General features: G+C 39.9%; 2 protein-coding genes across 2 annotated transcripts in view; one reads left to right on the plus strand and one right to left on the minus strand.

Moving 5' to 3' along the window:
• Positions 1 to 96: 96 nt before the first annotated feature.
• On the minus strand, positions 97 to 7,365 carry DUSP19 (dual specificity phosphatase 19). The gene is made up of 4 exons (XM_040070348.2): positions 7,105 to 7,365; positions 6,960 to 7,006; positions 5,502 to 5,654; positions 97 to 1,272 (listed from the first exon to the last, which is right to left on the minus strand). Exons 1-4 carry the CDS (start codon positions 7,322 to 7,324, stop codon positions 1,051 to 1,053), a joined length of 642 nt encoding a protein of 213 aa, XP_039926282.1. The 5' UTR covers positions 7,325 to 7,365; the 3' UTR covers positions 97 to 1,050.
• Positions 7,366 to 12,377: 5,012 nt separating this feature from the next.
• Positions 12,378 to 22,261, plus strand: part of NCKAP1 (NCK associated protein 1) — a 56,454-nt gene continuing 46,570 nt past the window's right edge. The window contains exon 1 of the mRNA XM_040070412.1: positions 12,378 to 12,389. Coding sequence (XP_039926346.1) covers positions 12,378 to 12,389 — 12 coding nt within the window. The remainder of the gene's footprint in view (positions 12,390 to 22,261) is intronic.

Genomic DNA, 22,261 nt, shown 5'->3' on the forward strand with positions numbered 1-22,261 from the left:
ACAGATCAAACTGCCCCTGCCAGGACAGAACGCCAATCTTGAAACAAAACCTTTGAAATCACTTCACCACACAATTTAGCCAAACACAGTGTTCTTTTTATTTTGTCACATATTAATATATCAAATCATTAAGAGCTGGCATGAAGGCCACAAAATACTATTAAAATCTTGTAGAGATTTATTTTTTTTTTAAAGCATGACATATTAAGACAGTAATTTCAGCCTGGGATCTCTCAGGAGTGTCAAAATTACCTATGATGTCTGTTCTTTACATATGATGTGGAATGGAGTGAGGGAACAGCAGATGAGGACCAGATGTGAAGAAAAGAGCATGAGCAGAGAGACAGGTAATGATTAACATTTTTTTTGCATCTCTACTGAAATAGGATAAAAACCCCTGCTAGTTCCAAGACTGTACTCATCATGTTAGTACTTCAAATCACTACTAGATGACAAACAACAGAAACACATGAAGCATTAAGGCATCCTATGCATTTTGAGCATCCTCAAAAGACCATCGTTTTAATTAAAAAAAAAAAAAAAGTCTGGCTAGCCCACAAAATTCAGTAACATCATCTGTAGTTGCAATATAATATAATTTTAATTGCAATTAAATATAATTGCAATATAATTTTAAAATCCAATATCAAAGTACTTCATTATATGAACATTTTATTATCTAGATTTTACAAACAACTAGAACTGCACATATCTGGGAAAAAAACAACTTCTCTCAGCCATTTTACTCTATTGCCTGCTTTTTCTGATGGTTCAGTAAGCAAACCAACATTCGATGGTTTTCTAATATTTCAAGGAAAACTGAGCTGTATCTTTTGATTAGTGCTCTGGTTTGAGGCAAAACTTCTCTGAAGTCAGTACATCACCATTTTGGCCTTTTGATGACATGCTGGAAAAAACAGGGTCAAAGGAGGGTAAGAAAAATAGACTTGAAAATGTGCATGTGAAAGGGGATTTCAAAATGACAGAATAAAGTACATCCAACATCTGTTCCTGTATAGTCAAAACAGATATTTCACTCTTCCCTCTGGATCAGTCATGACTGTTTATGCTTCCATTTGCCTTTACAATCTGTTCTTGGTACTTGTGAAGCTGCTCCATGAAGCCAGGATTTGGACAAGCTGCAGGCCTTGCGTTTTTCACCAAGGAAAAGGCTCTGGCAAAGCTCAGTCTTTCTGAATTCATTAGAAAACCGATGACTACAGCCGCTGCGCGGGAGACTCCTGCATTACAGTGAACCAGCACCACGCCATCCTCGAAGAGAGAAATTAAACACGGGTTGGGATATTCATTAGGTAGATTACAAGTGTAAGAAACTTTATATAAAACTCTTGTAAGACTTATTGAAAGCTCCTTGCTGAGCTCAAAGCAAATATTTACACGAATCCAAGCACAGATATAAGCATGAATTTAAGTATTTTTCTACACAAAATACTTTATTATTACCAAATTTGTCAGACATAATTCATACCGTAGTACTAAAACACATCCTCTGTCTTTCTTCCTGAGGCCTTACAGCAAGTCAGTTCATGTAAAAACCACATCAGACACCTGGGACACTAAAGTATCTGACCTAATTGGGTGCAAATTTTGAAGCAGATTTTATTTGCAGTATGGAAGGGAACTTGGCACTATCTTGTTAAAGGTTGAAAACACAGCAAGTTAGCAAACAGCTAGGCACAGAGGCAGATTTTAGAACATCCTGTAGTTCCAGTTGCATGTTTCTTGTGTACTCTGGAGGGAAGATACTGGGCAACAGGGATCACGAACAGAAAAATTAGATACTGTGTAATTTGCCACAAATCTCTCCCTTCCCATCACACCACTGGTACAACCAAGGCCCTTAACTGGGAACTAGGCTGCAAAATCCAAGACTACTCAACCTCCCATAAATTCACAAATGCTTTTTCTGGGGTTTATCCTGAATCATATATTAATGGGTTTTATCTTACTTACACATTTCCCACACAACCTTTGAGGCACGTGAATGGCTCTTTTTAGACACGGCAAGTTTTGTTAAGAAATAACAAACTCAAATTAATGCAAAGACAACTAGACAATCTAGCATGTCTTAAGCAATGTTTGCAAGGCCCAGGCTTCGTGATGTTGTCATGTTTGTATGTCAGACTATGACCTGGAAAAGCCTCAGTCCAAACTGTCGGCCAAATGCCTCTCTGACACAAAAAAACCCCCACTAAACTCCCAGCACCTCCATATTCTGAATGAAAACACTGAAACCTGACATTATGTGCTCAGATACTTGAGGCCAAACAAAACTGTTCTAGTTATAAACAGCCTGTTCTGCCTGCCTTTAACAAGCTCAAATTACTTAATGGGAATTTTACCCAGAGACAAGAAGGTCTTTTAAGCACCAGGGTTCCTTTCCAGAAATTTAATAGTTTATGTTACAGATTTGAGAGCTACAATTATCTGGTATTTTAATAGACACACAGACCAGAAAATGGTTCCTGCTCCAAAAATCTTCCAGTTTAAATAACAAGACAAAGAAGTATGAAATGAATTATTACCCTTGTTGGAGAAATTCCAAGCTGAGACTGGAAGAATGACACACAACATTATGACAGAGTAAGAACCGAGTCTAAGCTCCTGCATCCCAGCACAGCAAATAATGATACTGCCCTTCCTTGCAATGGAAATCACACCTCCTGTGCACTGCCTGCTGGATATTGCTCTCTTCATCCCCTTGCTCACATTCCCAGGGCCACACGTCCCCACACACATTATGGCAGAGTACAAGGCAGATCTGTGCATGTATCTCAGCTACCTGAGGACGTGCCAGTGGTGACCTGTAAATCCAGAATAATGACACTAAAAATTATGCCACTGATAATGAGGCAGTTGCTGAAGCTTATCCACTGTAGATTGGGAGTAGTTTTTACTGATTTAATGGGAGTTATTTCAGACATAGCATACCATAATCCAGATCAATGTCTAGCACAGGCACTGACGTAAATAATATGCATTGGAAGCAATTTTTCTTTTCCTTTGTACAGTTCATGCTTTTCATTTCCCTCTTTCACATTTAAGTTTGATCTATCGTTTTAAATAACTGCTTTGTTTTACACTGCCAAAAATTATACAGTGATACCCATGAATCCTGAAAATTATTGAACATGAATGAATCTGGGCCATAATATTAAACCAACTTTAATACTGAGAGTACTTTTCTTCCCTTGCTAAAGCCCACTGTTTACAATTCATACAAAAATGAATTTGGCATGTCATTCTTAACCAATTTTGTATTAGCTATGAATACAGAATAAAAGTGAGAAACAGACTGCAAACAGGAAATTTGTCTCTATTTACTAAGAACTCCTTGCTCTGGTCCTGACCCTGTTTTCCTGCCCAGAAATGGTCTGTGGACTTGCAAGAATCATGTAAGATTCAAGACCAAGTTGGGATTTTTTTTATTATTTTTATTTTTATTTTTAATTTTTATGGAGAGAGAAACAAAATCACTTTCCACCAACAGAAAAGGTGATTATACATTGGTTATACACAGTGGACAAAAAGCCTCATCAAGGAAAGAATTTTAAAAGCATAAAGTTTTTAGTGAAGTTGAAGGCTAACATAATTCCTTATGGATCCGTTTTATTTTGCAGTGAACTGAGGCTTTTTCCTTAGGAAAAACAGGGGGAGCAATAAGGAGCCATGTTCACGAATCAGCAAAGATTTTCTCTTTGGAAACATAAGATTACAAAAGTTTTATTATTAGATACTAAACACGTAAGAAAGTACCCCTCATTCATAGTATTATGACTTGACATGGGTCACTGAACATGTCATGGAAAACCTGCCTGCCAAGTTGGAGCCTAGAAGAAAAGTTGAGCTCTGATCAGTATCAGAATTTGTACCATGATGTGTGGAGACTTGGGCCATTACAGTTTTAGAAAAGTGAATCCTGTTACAAGTAACCAGCTGGCACTGACTTACAGAACAGTGCAGGCTTCACTTGCATCCTCAAATTCACATGCTCTCATACTTTCTTCATGGAGTTAACCATGTTCTAGAAATAATTTCTCATATATCACACTCTCTCACCAGTGAACATCTCTTCCTCCCCCATTTGAGGAGATGAAACAGTAGTGTCTCAGTGGTTATTTAAACAAAAGAGAACTTCATGACGCAATTTATCATAAGATCTTTTAACACTATTTTGACAAAGCAAATAAAGGAATTCAAACCACCAGAGATCTGTCTCTGTATGCCACTATCGTGTGCTTTTTGAACTGATCCTGGAGAACAACTATTCCACTAATTACCTTCTCTTTCATCCACCTCTTCCATCAGAAAACTACTAATGTCGTTGTAAAAGTTTTCCTGTAAACTCCTTAACCTACGAAATAGTAACTGAGATATAAACAGCAGAGGCAGAAAGCAGAGTTGTGCAGTTGTGAATGGCAACTCTCATCTAGAAATGAACTGGAAACTGTAATTAGAAACCTTGAAAAGGTCATTTAGTAACAATACGTTATCACATACCTTGTGAATTATAAATGAGAGAAGGAAAGAACACTGCGACACAAAGAAAACTGGGGCAAGATCATCTTTTATCCCAATCTACATTAACAATGAACCTGACAGATGTGGTAGAATAACATGCAATAATGTTTGGTTGTTGAGTTATAGTTTAGATACCAAAACAATGGTTGTTGTAAATTACACAGTAAGCCTGAATTTAACAGCTCTGAGTTGGGCATGTTCCTGGCTGGACATAACTCTGTCACGCTACCCCAGAAGGGATTTTCAGCCTATTTTCTATGTCACATCCTTTCAGGATTTTGCAAGCAGTTAAACCGCTTTTGGTTCCAAGACTACTAACACATTCTCTAATATTCTTGGTATGTATGTGGATTCACAGCATCTTCTTTGAGCAACTTGTTTTAGTGGTAAGTGTCCCTGCACATGGCAGGACGTTGGAGCTAAATAATCTTTAAGGTGCCTTCCAACCCAAACCATCCAATAATGAAATTCTGTAATGATTCCATCATGAAAAGTACAAGGATGGTGAACAGCTGATGATAAACCACAAAGATCTGTAAAAGCCCTGTTTATTGCTTCTAATCCAGGCTGGTTTCTAATCCAAAACAACATCCCCGATGGATAAATAAATTTTCTTCATTTCCTTCTGTCAGGGGTAGTGACTTGGATTTAGGATGGAATTGTGTACTCTAAAGTCAAGCCCTAGTCCAACTGTATCAAAGAAGCATTTCTCTAAAACTTAAGACAGTCATTCTGAAAAAGCAGTGCCAGAAGGAATAAAGATTAAACAGCAGTGCCATGTCTCTAGGAATGCTTAGAAATTACTTGGATTTTCTGTTTAAAATTTTAAAAGACAATGGCAAACCTATTCATTTGGTACCATATTTTCTTTTATCAAAAGAAGGTGCATTAGTTCTTAAGCAGTGTTATAAATAATCTAAACAGGGTAACTACTAGCATTAATTATTGATAGACCGTACCTGGATCTTGGCTTTCTCAATAAACTCAAAACATTCAGGGAAATAGGAGGTAATATCAGTTTCTGGGAGGTCCAGAATGGAAATGGTCTTGTATATAAAGTCATTGAGGAAGGCATTTTGAACTCCGTATGCCACATTTAGAACATGAGTGACCTAAGGTTAAAAAAAAAAAAAAAAAAAAAAAAAAGGCATTTTCTGAAGATAGCAAGAAAAATGAGCAGTAACAAAGGTGAATTAATCTTTAGGCATACACAGGCTCTACCTTACACTAATGCAGTGTTCAGTTTTACATACATATGCTGTCTATGGTATGCTTTTCTCCAAGCAAAGTTTCAAAGTGTGCTAAAACATATTGTGATAAATCTCAGGGTTTTTCTGAGAGGAAATTAAAAGATCGGTGCTCAAACACAGACTGAAAAACGGATTTTCAACAGAAAAGGGAGTTTTCATCACATGGTTGGAAAATAACAGAGAAAGCAATAGGAATGAGAGCACAGACCACCCAACAATTGCCTGAATTTCAAGCCTGCTCTAAAGCCACCAACTTAACTTTCCTTCTGGTTAGCTACCAAAAACATTTGCTGAAGCAGAAGGATTTCAGAGTAAACTACACCTGTTCTTGGCAAGCGACACCACCTCTGGCCTCCTGCCATCTTTGCCCTGTCCGGGCTACAGCCGGGTCATGGGTTATTTCAAGTTACAGTAAAGTGACATTTAGATGGCACCAGATGCCAGCCTGGTGCATGCCCTGTCCTGCAGAATCACCACTGTCCAAAGGCCTTATCACCCCATTACTGCAACAGAGAAAAGCAGAAAGACAAAATTTTGGGACAGACTTAGAGAAGCTGCTTTGTTTTTCCAGTTTCATTAATCCACATAAGGCAAGGGGGAACGGTGCTGCTTAGTGTCTGAAGTGGAAATGCATATGGCAGCGTAGGAATCTGTTCCATTAAACAGCTCTAAACAATCATCACTCTTGCAGGGAAGCAAGATTCTTTTCAGTGGTACCTAGCATCAGCATGAGGAGCAATTGCCATAAACTAAAACATAAGAAGATCTTCCTCATGCTGAGGTGGAACTTCTTTCGATTGAGGGTGGCCAAGCACCGGAACAGGTACCCAGGAAGGTCACAGAGTCTCCCTGTCTGGAGACGTTCCAAACCCACCTGGACACGTTCCTGTGTCACGTGCTCTGGGTGACCCTGCCGTGGCAGGGGGTTTGGACTAGATAATCTCCAGAAGTCCCTTGGAAGATTCTGGGATTCTCTGAAAGCATTTCAGCTTCTCGTGAAGCCAACAGAAACCCATCCACCTGCAAACGGAGCAGCCTTTTGAAAATGCAAGTGGAATACAGTTTTCCTCGGATCCGCTAGAGAATATTTTAGCATTTTCAATCTACGGGAGACTCGCACTGCACACGCATCACGCGAGATGCGTCCGTACGCCCACGCAACGTTACCTTATGCTTTCTCATCGTCTCCAGGTCGTGAGCAGCATCCTGCGACCCTAAGGAGAGAGAGAGCGAGCCCGTTGCTGCGCCGAGCCCCCGCCCGGCCGGCGCACCGCGTCCCCGCCCCGCGCCCGCCGCCCCCAGCCCCACTCACCCAGCAGCAGCCAGGGCTTCACCACGCCGACCTGCAGGTCGGCGCTGAGGTCCTGCACGAAGCCGCCGCCGGGCGCCGCCTCCTCCTCCTCCTCCATGTGCAGGCAGGCGCCGCGCCACGTCTCGACGATCCTGCGGCCGGTCAGCGTCGTCACGCGGGTGCGCTGCTTCCGCAGGTTGGCCCTGGAGAAGCTGCGGATCTCCTGGGCGAGGGAATGCATGGCGCGACTGCCGGCAGCGCTCGGCGCCGACCGCCCCGCGCCGGCCGCCCGTGACGCGCCCCCGGGGCGGTGCTCGGCGAGCGATGGCCCGGCCCCTCCTGCCCCAACAACTGCAGCAGCCTTCAAATGGAAAAGACAGCCCTGCGGCGCAACGCCGTCTCGGAGAACGGGCCGTGCCGCGGCGGGTGTGTGGCTCTAATTGGGACCTGCCTGTCGGGAGGCGTGGGGAAATATTGTAAAGAGCTAGCTGGAAAATATTGGAATTAAATATATTTGGGTTATTTTTTTCCCCAGAGTAATTTGATTAAGCGACCAATGACTCAACAAAATCAGCTTCTTGTGTTTACCAAAGAGGCAAAACGAAGAAAAGGGAAGCAGGATGAGGCTGCTTCCCCCTTATTCCCAAGCGAGTTAATGCCTGTGTTTTCGTATATTCTCCGTAGCGTACCGTTTGTAATGTTCCACATCTGGTACGTAGTCACAGAATCGCAGCATGGTTTGGGTTGGAAAGGACCTTAAAGATCACCTCATTCCAAACCCTCTGCCCTGTGTATGGACACTGTGATAAACGCCAATCACTTGTTTTAAAATTTTTAAAAGTTTAATAGTAAATAAGATGGTTATAAAAATAGAATTAGAGTAAAAAAATTGAACAGTTTTAGAGTTAGGACAATACAAGACAATAAAAACAAAGTTACAGACGTCTGGGTGCCTCTCCCGAGCTACAAGCTCTGAAGAAGGACCCCTGTTAACAAAAATTTATCTCTTAAAAGCAATAGCCTGTTGAATATTCATACAATTTATACATAATGCATAAATTCCATTCTAACTAAGAATTGTCTCTGGTTAGTACCACTTTTTTTCCTTTAATCTCTATGGCGTCCACCAGGCTGAGAGAAGCAGGAGGAGCTGGTCTCTTCTGATAAGAAAGTAGTAAATGCTTTCTTCTTTGAAAGATTTATATTTGTATGTACTAACCAGTGGTTAGTACATAAAAACTACATTTTAACTACAAAACTACATTTACCATACTATCAAAATATTAATACCACATTAACAATTAGCACAACATAACACATATAGTAAATATCTTGCGTAGAGCCATATAATATGCACTTTTCACAGACACCTTCCATTAGACCAGGTTGTTCCAAGCCCGTCCTGGCTTCCAGTCCTTCCAGAGATGGGGAAGCTTCTCTGGGCAACCTGTTCCAGTGCCTCACCACCCCCACAGTAAAGAATTTCTTCCAGGTATCTATTCCTCTCTTTCATTTTGAACCTATTCTTTCTCGTCCTATCACTGATGTTCCCAGTAAAGAGCCCCTCTTCCTTGTAGGTCCCTTCAGATAATGGAAGTCTACGTAAGGGTGTGAAATGTTTGTTTGGGAAGTGAGATGGTAATACCGTTAACTTAAATTCTGCCAGAAATACATTTCAGTTTGCTAACAATCCTCTGTGCTGGCTTACAGAATAAGCACATATTACCACAGTACTTCTTCTCTTGCAATATTCCTCAGACTTATGCTGGAGGGATCTGATGACTCTGAAGAGATCCTCCTGATAGTCCCCCAGAATGCAGTACAGACCAAAGGCAACTTAGTTCCACGCAAGGAGGTCTCCAAAAGCCTTGGCACTTCGAGAATTGCAACAGAGCCAGCAAGTGGGTGCCTTTCTTCTGTTAAGTTCTGTTGGGCCTCGGTTTGGTTTCGGTCTGGTGGAAATTAAGGGAATAAAGAGAGGGCGATTTCTGGCAATAAAGGGATCTTCTTCGGAGGTATAAAGAGGTCTGTGAGTCTTTGTCCCCCTTTGCTACAAGTGGACTGCGCTTCAGAGCAGTTGACTTAAAACAATATTGATTAGTTTGTTTTTTGTTAAGGCCTTAGCGGCTATTTTGATGAAGTTGATCAGAAAGGAAGCGATGGAGAGCTTTAGGTCTGTGGCCCAAGCCAGCAATTACATAGAATTTCATGGCCGTATTGGCTCACTATAGCTGCCTCTGTGAAAGATAAGGATATTAAGGTATCTTGCAAGAATGCAGGGAATCTTGAAAGGGTTAAAAGCATTGCGCCTAGGCATACTTGGGCAAGAAAAGGATACATTGTAACCAGTGTAGACGCTGGATGAGACTTGGCAAGAAATACCAAACAAAACTTGCAAAAAATGAAGGACAGAGCTTGCTAAAGCCAGTGAGGAAATCCTTGAAACAACTAACAAGAGGCTGTGCGTGCCTAGAGGAGAAAGGTGAAAAGGGCACGGTGATGAAGACGTCCAGCCTTCATCAGGGGACCACCAAGGAGGACGTGGAGCCTTCCTCAGTGCTGACCACCAGTGATAATGACGACTTCTGAGAAATAGTTCGCATGACCGCAGCTTTTCTAAGGAAAACAATGAATATGCTTGAAATGTAGCCATATATTGTAGTTTGCCGTGGGTGTGCGGTGTTCGGAGGAGTGACCCCCGTGCACCCGGTGCGCTCAAGGGAGCAGATACCCACTTCTTGGACTTTATCTCCGAAGTGTCTCCTGGCCCAGTTCGGGGTGATGCAGCCTTGTGTCAGGAAATTTGCGAGGCCTTAGCAAAATCTGCTTGCAGACAAGCCCCAGCCTCCTCTCCTTAGAGTAACCAGGTGCTTTGTAGCCAACTTCTGGCCTATGTGAGTATGGGGTGTGCTGTAAAAGCATTTTAAAGACTAAGACAAATCTGTAATGATGCCTTAAGTTTTAGCTTCCATGTTTTTCAGGTTCTGTGCCACCTAGGGGTGTAGTTCTCAGCCTCATATTAAGCGTCACTCAGCTCTCTGCACAGAGCAGGGAGACAAAACAAATCCTTCTCCTGCTGGAGATCAAGGACAACGATTACAAGTTTTCAGGCCCAAAACAACGGTGGAATGAAGAGAGCAAACAAAAAGGATGGGACTGCATAACCCGAAACTGTAATTGGACAATTAAACCCCAATATGCAAATGGACCAAAACTTAGAAAAGTGTGAGGCCTCGTGACCGTTTGTCCATTTTGTGACCATTTTGGGTCCGCCCTGGGTGTAGCCCTGGGCAGGCTCTTGTCCTGCCCAAGGTGTACCCTAAAGGCCTTTTAATAAATATCTACTTTGTTCTCCAGCTCTGTCCAGTCTCTGTTCCAGGTCAGCCTTCCCAAGGCATCAGAAAGACACTCAAAATTAAACTTAATAATACAACCAGGTGTTGTTCCTTGATCCTTGATGTGAAAAACGCCAATCACTTGTTTTAAAATTTTAAAAGTTTAATAGTAAATAAGATGGCTATAAAAAAATAGAATTAGAGTAAAAAAATTGAACAATTTTAGAGTTAGGACAATATGAGACAATAAAAAACAAAGTTACAGACGTCTGGGTGCCTCCTCTGAGCAAAAAAACTCGGAAGAAGGACCTCTGCTAACAAAGGACCATCTCTTAAAAGCAATAGCCTGTTGAATATTCATATATTTCATACATGATGCATAAACTCTATTTAAACAAAGAGCCGTCTCTGGTTAGTATCACTTTTTTCCTTTAATCTCTGTGGCATTCTCAAGGCTGAGAGAGGCAGGAGGAGTTGGTTTCTTCTGATAAGGAAGTAGGAAATTCCTTTTTTCTCTGAAAGATTTACATTTTCCTGTGGTTGGTACATAAAAACTACATTTTAACTACAAAACTTCATTTACTATACTATCAAAATATTAATACAACACCAACAATTAACACAACACAACACATATAGTAAATATCTTGCATAGAGCCATATAATATGCACTTTTCACACTTGGTCTCAGAGGAGGAAAATGCAATAGGTGCAGATGCAGAAAGGCAGCTGACTCCAAAGTAATGGATTCATTTTCTGCTGGGGATGTTGGTCCTTGTTATAACTGCCTCTAACACCAGGGGTCCCTACTGGACAAAAAAAACCCCACAAACACACACACCCACCCACACACACACACACGCACAAAAACCACACACACACTCACACGCACAAAAACCACACACAAAAACCACACACAAAAACCCCCTGTGCTGCTCTTTTTTCTCTGAAATGCAAAGACTGCAATAGTTTATATGCAGAATTATTCTCTTATTATTTAGGGTGTAATAAGCATTAGATCTAACTTGAATATTCATTGACACTATTTCTTATAAAGCAGGTGTTTCCATGATGATGTCAAGTTGTTAATACTATTCATTTACAGGGTAGAAAATAATAGTGAGTTAGAGTTCAAAACTGGGATTTCAGTTTACAGATTATTTCCTACATTCCTCTTTCATGCTTTGCTGAGAGTAGAAAACTTCTCTAAGGGTGTGGCAGGAGCTGAGTGCTTTCTCTACTTCCTTGGCTGAATGTATTAATGGTATTTCTGGATCTTCAGGTTTTGAATAAGCTACATATCAATGCAAATGCAGTAGTTTTAAGTAATTTTTGATGTTATGATTCTTCTGTTTTGCCTGTCAAGAAGTTCAGCAGAACCTGTTCTGTGGGTATAAACAAAGAAATGTGTATTGTAATTACTAATTATGACAAAAACCACTTGTACATATTTAAAGAGCTCACATGGCAGTACCTCATCCTCCCTGCTGTATTTATTTCCTTCCACTATTATTTTGGTCTAGGTACTGCCTGTACTTATTGATGCAAAAGAGCTGGCTTCTATCAGAAAAATGATAACCAGACATTCCAGAGAGCCTTGCACTCTGGAAAATGCATATGTTAGAGGGTTGAGCTAGACTGTAAAATGCACTGAAATTTGACAGTTGATTCTTAGGTTGGTAACTTAATTGAAGTGAAGAACTGAACCCGAATTAGTACACTGATCACATCACATTTCAAACTGCATTTACCAGATGACTTTGAGTAGTAAGAGAAATATGGGAGAAAATCAAACTATCATCAGCTAATCTCTAACTCTAATAATTCCTCTGCTTCAGACTCCCTGTTCCTTGGTTCAAAATAACAGAGAAGTTGAAAATAACTCTGTGCACCAATTGGTGACTGGATGGCTGTGAATCATGAATGTAGTGTGATGAGAAATGCGAGTGTGACGGCGAAATGCATGAGGAGGTATTTAAAACAAAGAGGGGGAAATAATAATGCCATTTTTTATAAATGCCATTGTATAAAGTTCTGATAAGCCTTTTTGGAAGTGCCTTGTGCTATTTGGGGATGATGATATTCAGGAAAGTTGATCTCATAGTTGTAACAAGTGCACGGTTTAAAGCTTAAATTGCATTGCATGTGTCAGACTCATCAAAGCACTCTGTGGTACGTGGACCCCTTGGGACGGCAGCTCCTGTCCATGATGACTTGGGAGGGAGCAGCCTCCTGCAGGGGGACTATTTCACCCCCATTTGTGCCAAAACACATAAACACTTTGGAGTGTACCTGCTTCGTATCTTCCAGGATGCTTCTCCTACACAGCCTGGAGGCCTTTATCTGGAGCAGAGTCTTGGTTTCAGCTTTGCAAATTTGTCAAGACATGATGCCGAGTCCTGCTGGCTTTTCCCTTTCTGAAGCAGTTAGGAGTCACAAGCTCAGGATCATTCACACCCTGAGCAACAGGGCAAGATAGTACATAGGAGGAAGGCTTAGAGTATGACAGATATTAACTCCTTTGTTCTTGTATCCGGTAACATGCCTGGAAAATCTGTTGTAAGTGGAATCCCGACTGGACAGTGAGATTTCAAAGGGCTAGTGAAGTGCAGAGAAAATCTTGAAATGTTATTTTATGAAGAAGAATAAATTTGTAGCAAGGTCTCTTCCAGAGCTTAATATAGTGAAGAGTGGAAAGTCCACGAGGATTCTCAGTTTTGTGTAATGAGTTCATTGCCGAGGTGAACAGTGAAGGCCTATGAAATTTTAAGTTTGCCAGTTATTGTGGGTTTGGGCGGTTTTTCCTTGGATGGCAGGAATAAGGGGCATAGGCAGGGACAGATTAAGTATATAGCCTTTTAAATGTATTGCTGTAGCAGCTGGATTAAATGGGAAGCAAGACCACACTGAAAGCTGTGTACAGAAAGTTAACAGGGCATTTACACATACTGTGACCTGGTTGTCAGTGAGCCAAGCTTTGCTGGAAGGTGTTAGCTTGTTCTGGGTTTCTGGATCTGCCAGTTTGTAACACATTGGAAGTGCTAGACCCTATTGGCTAAACAAAGTGCAGTTACTTGTGTGTGGGAATAGGGTGAAGCCAGAGGTGGTGGGAATCATCTGTACATATTTTTGTGCTTTGTTTCTTCATAACTGTGGTGCTCATGTACTGCTTCAGAGGGCTTTCCACTGTAAGGGGAAGTATGTATCTTAAGCACACATTTACATATCCTCTCTTCCTATATTCCTTTGGCATACATATCAAAGTATCCACTAAAGCCATGCTGCTAATGTATGCTGCATCATTCTTGACCAGCTTTATTTATGCAATGTGTTAGGTAAAAGCAGATGATGTACCTTGGTCAAGCCCAGAAACAGAGTCAGTTCCTCATCTCTGTGGAGTTTGAGAGACTGGGTTGGTCATCTAACTCTGATAAGGTGCAATATGGAAGCCCAGTCCAGACTGCTAAAGACTACAAACAGAGATCCAGTGGTTGCTCCTAATAATATTATTAAGTCTGTGAACCTTCTTCAAACACAGCCTTTTATCCCTGGCCTGAAGGGTAGGCAGCTGCTCTTTGTTTATTATTTTATTTCAAGCAGCATAGTTTGCTGGTTTTTATAAAGCTATCCTGAGCCAGTGGAAATGCCGCTGGCATGTCTTCTCATGTTGCTGCAGCAAAATCTCCCCAAAAGCAAAGTCATGCCCATGACCAAAGGCATGGCCCTACAAACACCAGGGCATTCCTCTGTGCTCCCACCACACTCTGTGAGCAATCCATATAAATCAGCAGACAGACGCACTGATCTAAAGATGTGTGTTTTTATAGTGTGTCAGGGAGTGTGCTTGATGAAGAGCACTGAGGAACAGGGTAGAATGCAAAGCTGAAATATTTAGTAGCCAAAGTGGGTATCCCTAGGGACCTGATGGTATCAGGAAGATCTGGCAGTATTCCTGTCTAGGTTACATAAGTAGGATCTGAATTCCACTCCCGTTTGTGCCCAGGTTTCTGTTTGCCAGGTGGACTTGAACTTGTTTCCCTGCAGTCATGTGGGAAAGGCAGCAAAGACAGACGAAGATATATATACACAAACACACACACACATGTACACAAGTTGTTCACGTGTTCATGTAGCTTCATGTAAAATCAGGTATGTCAGCTCAGTAGTAGTTAGGCAAAGTTAATCATGGAAAAGAACAATATCAAGAGACTACAAGAACTTTTGAACAAAAATGTACATGTATGAAATACCTTCCATCCAGGTTGGCTGCTCTGCAAAGGAGTGATGAGTAACTATGCAGTTAGCACAGACTGTCAGTCACCAAGGCAGTTTTCATCCACCACTTGTGTGTTATTTCCTTTTAAGTATACCTTCACTTCAGAAAAACCAACCTAAGAGAAGTTAACCTTGCAGTAAAACCTGAAAAAAGCCTGTGAAGGTCAGGACTCTCAAAAATAAATAAGACAATATGACTCACTTAACATAAGTGAGTTTCTGTAATGCTTTCAAGTCCTTTGAGACCTGAAATGTGATTTTCTTTCTCTATTTTAGGTGGCAGATGTGAAGTAAAAGGTTATGATTTTTCAGTGGTTATTATGACTGCTCTTAATTTGTTTGGTTTTTTTAATCAGAATACTAAATTTTCCATTTTGTACCTCAGCTTTTAACAGTCTACTGCAAAAATGCAATTATTCTGTCTCACAACCTTTCTTTTTCTCTACAGGTTTGTTTCAGTGGTCATTCAAAGACAGGAGAGCTACTTTAAAAAAAAAATCCACAAAAATTTCTCTTGCTGCAAACACCAACCCTAAAGCCTCAAAAATTAAAATCAAATAAGGTAAAAATTAAAGTTTATTTCAGAGTTCCTGTAGCATCCTATGTATGGCTTTTGTTAATGTGTAGCTTCCTCAGGTGTAATAAAATATTAATGTTACCATTTCTACCAGGAAGCATGGCAAGGAGTTTTTTTGTTTCACAGAGTTCAGGAAGGAAACCATTATAACTTCTAGTCAGGATCATAAAACAGTAAATATAGTAGGAAAATTATTTTATAGATTAGTGTAGTTAGGCATGTAAGTAGCACCTGCTTCTACTATTTATCATGAAGAGATGCCTTCTATAAGCAGGGTAAAGGTGAAGTGGAACGTGCATAAACACAGTATCCCATATCCTGAAAAAAAAAAATACTGGAGAATACTGTTCCTCTTCATACCGTTTTTTGGGGGGTTTTTTTGCCTTACCATATCACTAATATTGCATTGTACTTGATATTTGCGTACTGGAAGCAATACCCTGCAGGAAGGGAAGGAAAATCAAGCTGTCCAAGTCCTGTCTCTTTCTATGTCTATAGTTTGATCCAGCCAGCCCAGAACTGCCTAATAACTTCTATTCCGCTCACAAGGAGATACCTAATTTCCTTTTTGTCTCAAAAAATTGTGGCAGAACATGACCTATGTTATTTCTTTAAATTCCTGTATACAAGACACAGTCTAAGCGAGCGTTTGCTACAGGACCCTAGAAGTTTGCCTAGGTTCAGACTTCTGACACATTCATAGAAGAGAGGTGGATCAGCAAGTATTAATTGCAAGACAGTGTCTCTGGCTCACAAAGTCCCTGTTGGAGTCTGAGAGTACACTCTGCAGAAGCAGGGCTTGTCCTCATGCTCCTCCTCAGTGCTCCATTCTTTGGCCACAGGACAGAGACAGGATACTGAACTTGATGGGCTTTTAAACTGCCCAGGTTCTTAGGTTTTTATTTTTCTCCCGGTCAAGTGAATAATAAAACTTAGTAAGATCACCCTGATAAAGTTTAAAAATTCCATAAAATCATATTTTATTTACATAAATCCCTGACTCCAGAGGCTACATCTGTGAACTGGGAGAGAATGCAGGTGACAGAGTATAGCGAACTCGTAAATAGTGTGGAATGGAATAAAACTATGTTATCCAAGTTTGTAATGAGATATTACATGTGTCAGCAAAGAAAATTGTGCTTCTGAGGTGGTTTTTTGGGTTTTTTTTGGTTGGTTTTTTTTGTTTGTTTGGGGTTTTTTGTTTGTTTGTTTGTTTGTTTGTATATTTTTTTTCTGTGAGTCTGAGACACATGCATCAACATTTGGAGGATAGCTGAAAGTATTTGAAAACTAGGGCATTTTAAAAGAAGAAAACTGGTAACGTAAAAGAAAGACATTTCTAGAAAAAGAGGTGACATCCTGGAACACACCCACATAGGCACACTCGGAAAAAAACCTGAATTTCTTTTTTTTATGGTATACTCCAGAGTCAAAGAATGACCCAGATTGACCTAAACTGTCTCTTAGTGTTTAATTTTTTTTTTTTTTTCCCTATAACGAGACAAACTGAAAGGTCAGGGTTTTTTAATTATGTGTTCTCTTTGGGTATTTCAGTAAAAAGTCTACAGAAGCATTTTGCTCATTTTGCTTGAACTCAGAAGCTGTTCCTAAGCTTACCTTACTTTATAATTACTTTTAAAGTAGCCAAAAGTTTCCATTCTGATTGTCTGTTTAAGTAATGTATTAATTATTTTATTATTTTTATATGAAATTAATTTCTATATGTAGACCATAAATGAAGTTCAGGATGATGTAGCCATGTTTTCTGATTTACTTTAGAAAAAACTTGCATATCATTTAGACTTAAACTAATGGTCAAAAAGTGGATGTGGATGTCATTATGAATAGATTTGATGCAATTAATTTATTATCTTCTTAACATCTTAATTAGGAAGATTTCTTTCCTTTGGGACTATCTTGTAAGAACAAGTCATGAACAGTATTTCCTTTCTTCCTTTTCCATCCCACATTTTTAACCACAATTTCAAAAGCTGTGATGGGGATACGCAAAGCAATCACACAGAGACGAGAGATTTCGCAGGGCAGAGAGTTCCTCCGAGAGAGCCCAAGGCTGAGCCAAGCCCAGAAGCCCCTCTGCCTGTTTATTTCTTACTTTTTATACATTTGTGAGTCTGGCTGTGGATTGGCTTTTGGAGTTATCACGTCCCAGCCGAATGGCCAGACCAGCTGTCAGTTACAATTGTTTTCAGGTTAGAAATATGCAAACAAAGGACAGGGGATGAAAAACAAAGGATTTGTTTATGTTACATGTGTGAGAAAAAGTAGAAACTGCTCTTAATATTGTACAGTAGCTAAAAAGTCTGACTCCATCTTATGAACAATCAAAAGGCTTTAAAAAACTCAGAAAAACCAGGGTGACAAAAAGCAGCAAAAGCTCACCGAAGGACAGCCCTCAAATGTCGAAGATTTCCTTTCAGGTTTGATTGACAGGACAAATGTCCTACCAAAAAGGCCATATAGTATTTGGAGTACCAGTCAATGACTCTTTGTGAGCAGCACTGAGTGTTCTTGGCTTCATCTTAATATAAAAACTTCACAATTTTTCCTAAGATGTAATGGCTGTTTTCTGTCCAACTCTAAACAATGAGCTTCATTAATTGAAGCAGATGAAATCTCTGATGCTACTTTGCTAATAGCATTCCTTGTTAATTCCTCGTTAATTCAGCAAGATAAACAAGAGACTACTTTTGACATGAACACTATGAAGGGAAAAGATTTTTCTGGATTAGACATGATAATTTTGTGTGAGTAACGTTCGCTTGATCATTAACAATTTCATTATCAACATCAAAAGATATTTCAGGGAAAACAAACCAGAATATACCAGGAAGATATAGATAATAAGTTACACCTATAAGCCAAACTTTTTTCAGCCATGTAAAAAGGTTGCTATTAACATCCTTTAAAAAAAATTAAAACTAAAAACCACTAAACATTACAACAACAAAACCCTAAACGTTTTATCATTAAAGAAATATATGTGGAAAGCTCTAAATGCAATAGAACTGATCTGTGTAAGGAAATCTGCTGGAAATGATTGGTATTGATCTTCTGATTCATGGTTTTATTACCTGTTAGAAATCCTTTAAATTCTGTTTTTGTTGCATCACATTCTGCTTTATAACTCTTAACAGTATTACTTAAGTTGAATGAACAATTTTTCAACTAAATACAAAACAAAATAACAACAAATAACAATAAAGACAAAACCAACAAGATAAAAGTTGACTCATCTATACAAGCAGATTCTTTGATACCTAGTCCTCTGCTCCAGCAAAGGAAATAATGCACAGTTTACCGAGAGAGCAACTCACTAGGAAATAAGTGCTTTCAAAAGTACTCGTGCTTCCTGTAGGAAAATTACTGTACCAAGTTTCCCCAAAAGCAAAATTTTCTGCATTTTATTTCGAAGAAGAACTCAAACTAGGCTATTTTAACAGCTAAAGTTAAGATGCAGATTTATCCCGTATGTTTTTATTGAGTGATGTCTGATGGCCTCATATCATCATTTTATTGTGGCAATCCTAATAACCACTGAACGTCAGTTCTTAGCTTCAGTTATTTGAAGCAGGAGCAGTCATTATTGTTCACAGCCTTATCCTGTCCTTCTACCTTTCTCCACACACAAGGTGTCACACAGTATATTGGGATAGACTTTTGTCATATCATATTCCATTTCTGGTCTAAGTTGTATATTTCTGTGCTGTGTGAAACAACTTTTTTTTTTTTTTTTTTTTACTCTCAAAAATTTCATATTTCTTTGTCAAATGGAAAAAAACCATTACAGATGGAAATGAGGAAGATAACTGTATTGGTTTTTCAATCTTTTTCCCCAGTTTGATCCTAAGTGTGACAATTTGGGTGGTACTTATGTCATTCTTCTCCACTAGCTTGCTTTTTGACGCGCATTTTTTCTACAAGAATCTACCATTGCACTGTTGTCTCACATGTAAACCTCTGACTTTTAAAGATCCCCACTGACTGGTAAACATGTTTCCTAGAAACAGTGGGGGAAACCCCTTAATTCTTTGGGTGTTCCTTGATTCAAATTTTCCTCCCTTAAATGTAAGGTGAATTTAAGGCAGGGATTTTTCTTTTTTTTAAGTCTTTGCTGGATGTATTGTAAAAGCTGTTGTATTTAAAGAGGGACATGCTATTCCACTGGTTTCTCATGAGAGAAAGGGAGAGGAAGGGAGAAGACAAAGTAACCTCTAACAGGTTATTTTTGTACATTTACAACTGTAGCCACTCGTGCTACCCCAATTAATCTAGGACAGAAGTGTAACACAGGCTGAAGAAAGTAGATCAGAGCAGGGAGCTTGCACATGCCTGCTGAAAAAGGTTCTGTAGGTACACGAAGGTACATGAAGATAGTTAAACAGTAAGCCCAACAGAAGCCCTACAGTTTTCCTGTGCACTGGAACACCGTAACAGAGCTTTGCCATCTGTATTTCAGCATCAACGCACAATATTTTGAATCCGCCTCAGTTTCAAAGAAGTCAGAGATTGTTCTTTGCAAACTGAGTACTCGTGGTTTATTCTGGTCCTTGGGCAGTTAGCATAGGCTAGCTCATCTTTGTGGCAAAGATTTGAAGGCCGTTAAGCATTCTGTCAATATTTAGTGGCCTCATAGGCATCTTGGAGATCATCACTGGGTATTCTTGACTCTTCAGCCCGTAGGGAGACTACGAATAAAATGCCATTTCTAATCCAGGTGGACTCCTAATGCAGTGTTCTTTCTGGTTTCAGTATTTGCCAGGATATTTTTAAAGCTGGTGAGGTAATGCTTGCCTAGAAAGCTAATTTAAGGTCTACAACTGTATCCATTCGAGAACTTAATTTAGTTGTGTAGCTCGTTCTGACAGCCCTCCTAAACTTTGCTCCATAGCCAGTGGGAAAAGTCTAATTCATTTTCTCAATGGTTCCAGCAGGAGCTAATTGTAATTCTAACTCTGAAACTAAACAATTGGATGGATCTTGATTCCTCTTACGCTCTAACAGTAACCAGTGCCTCAGGCTGGAGCAGGCCAAATCTTAGCCCACCAATGCCCTCTAAGCTCATTCTGTTTAGCCATGCTGATAACTCACATGTAAACAAATTTCTTCTTGCAGTCCCAGACTTCTATAGCCAGCAGGTTGGCATTTGATTAGCCAGTTAAGCATCATGGGTTAGTCATGGACCTGGTACATGCTGAGAAACCTGGCTCTCCAATCTTGGTAACAGCCTGCTTCTCCACTGATGGATACTCATTTACAAACTGTTGAGTTAGTTGTCCTGGAGCAGAGCTGTTATTCTTGTCCCTCCAGTATGAGCAGGAGTGCTTGTGCACTCTGAAACTGGTGGGTGTCTGCACTTCACGAAAGAATATCTGCTATGGTATTCATCATCTGTTCCAAAAAGACTTTGCACACCTCTTTTATGTCCTCCCTCTACCACTTTCGGGTTTTTTTAAGTTCAAGGGTCTGGTATCTCTGAGAGACTGCTGTGTTCATATACAACCTCAGCTGGAAGGATGCTGACACACACACATAATTGAATGGGAACCTGGCACATGCATGAGCTTGCATTTTAATGGGAGAATAGATTAAAATAATGCCCAAATACCTTTAAAGGAAGGTGTTGGAGTCCAGGGCATTCCTTTGGTTGCCCTGGAGGGTCAGGGACCTGGGCAGGGGGGTCTGGGACCCCAGCCCAGAGCCCAGAGAGACACTGGCTTTGATTTCAGTCCATGGGAAAAGCTTCTTGCACTGCAAGAGGGTTTACAGGCCACAAGAGTGTGAAAAATAGTAGTTTAGTATATCACAGGGTGAAAAAACAGTGGGTTTGGGATTTTTGGCATTGAAGTGAATGGGGCAAGATGGAGAATTTAGGGCGTTGTCTCTTTCTTCTTCCTTCTTGTTCCCTCACTCCATTTCTGCAGTGACGTTGGCACAAAGTAGTTAGTGAGGATTGGGTCAGAGTAAAGATGACCTTTTTAGTAATAGTGATAGACATTGGTAATAAATAGTAAATAGAGAATACGTAGCAATTAGTATAAAAGATAAGGACAGCCCAGAGACAGGGGGAGTCACCAGATGTCCGAGCCACAGCAAACATCTTTTGGACACTGAGAAAATTGTAAGATAAGAAATAATAAACGAAGCATGTAACCTTGAAGACTCCATCTCTTTCATCCGTTTGGCACAGAGCTTTGCAGAGGGCCAGGACTCTAAAACCAGCTGAATGCCAGGGAATTTAAACTCCTGCAAAGGAGAACCCGACAGGAAGGAAAGAAGAGAACATCGTAAATTGCAGTCATACTGGCTTTATGACGGATTTAATAGTGAAAAAGGTTTGGATTCATCAAGAAAATTATAGATTGGAATATAATGAATCTCTCCACTTCGTTTAGTGGAAATTATAGGTCTTTTGAACCTGTTCCTTCTTTACATGAGGTTAAAAGTCTGTCTGATAAAAGCAATTGTGTTTTTCAGTTCTACTTATGTTTTTAGGGACTCTCAACAATATTGTAGCCTTTGTATGGTAAATTATTCAGCTTGTGCGCCTTTACAAGCAAGTTCAATGATGTAATAAATACTTATGTATTATTAACAAATAAATACTAAGACATGACCCAAATAATTGAGGTTAAGGTGACCATTTAAAAATTCTGGTCTATTAAAATTATAGTTTGTCTTCCTGTTTTGAATTTTTTTCTACTTGAAAAAGAAATATTGATGAAGAAAAATCTGTGAAAATTGTTTCTTGACTTCTGCTGGCCAAAGGGGAAGAAGTCATGCAGTGGGCTGTCCTAGTTTGCTCACGGAGAATGCAGTTGATGATTGCTATTTCACTGAAAATCCTGGCCAGTACATGGCCATTTCGCATGAAAATCCAAGCCAGAAGTTGAACTAAGGAAGAACAGACAGGAAAAGGAAAGGAAAGGAAAGGAAAGGAAAGGAAAGGAAAGGAAAGGAAAAGGAAAGGAAA

The sequence above is a fragment of the Hirundo rustica genome, chromosome 7 (genome assembly GCF_015227805.2).
Source record: "Hirundo rustica isolate bHirRus1 chromosome 7, bHirRus1.pri.v3, whole genome shotgun sequence".
Classification (NCBI taxonomy): Eukaryota; Metazoa; Chordata; class Aves; order Passeriformes; family Hirundinidae; genus Hirundo; species Hirundo rustica.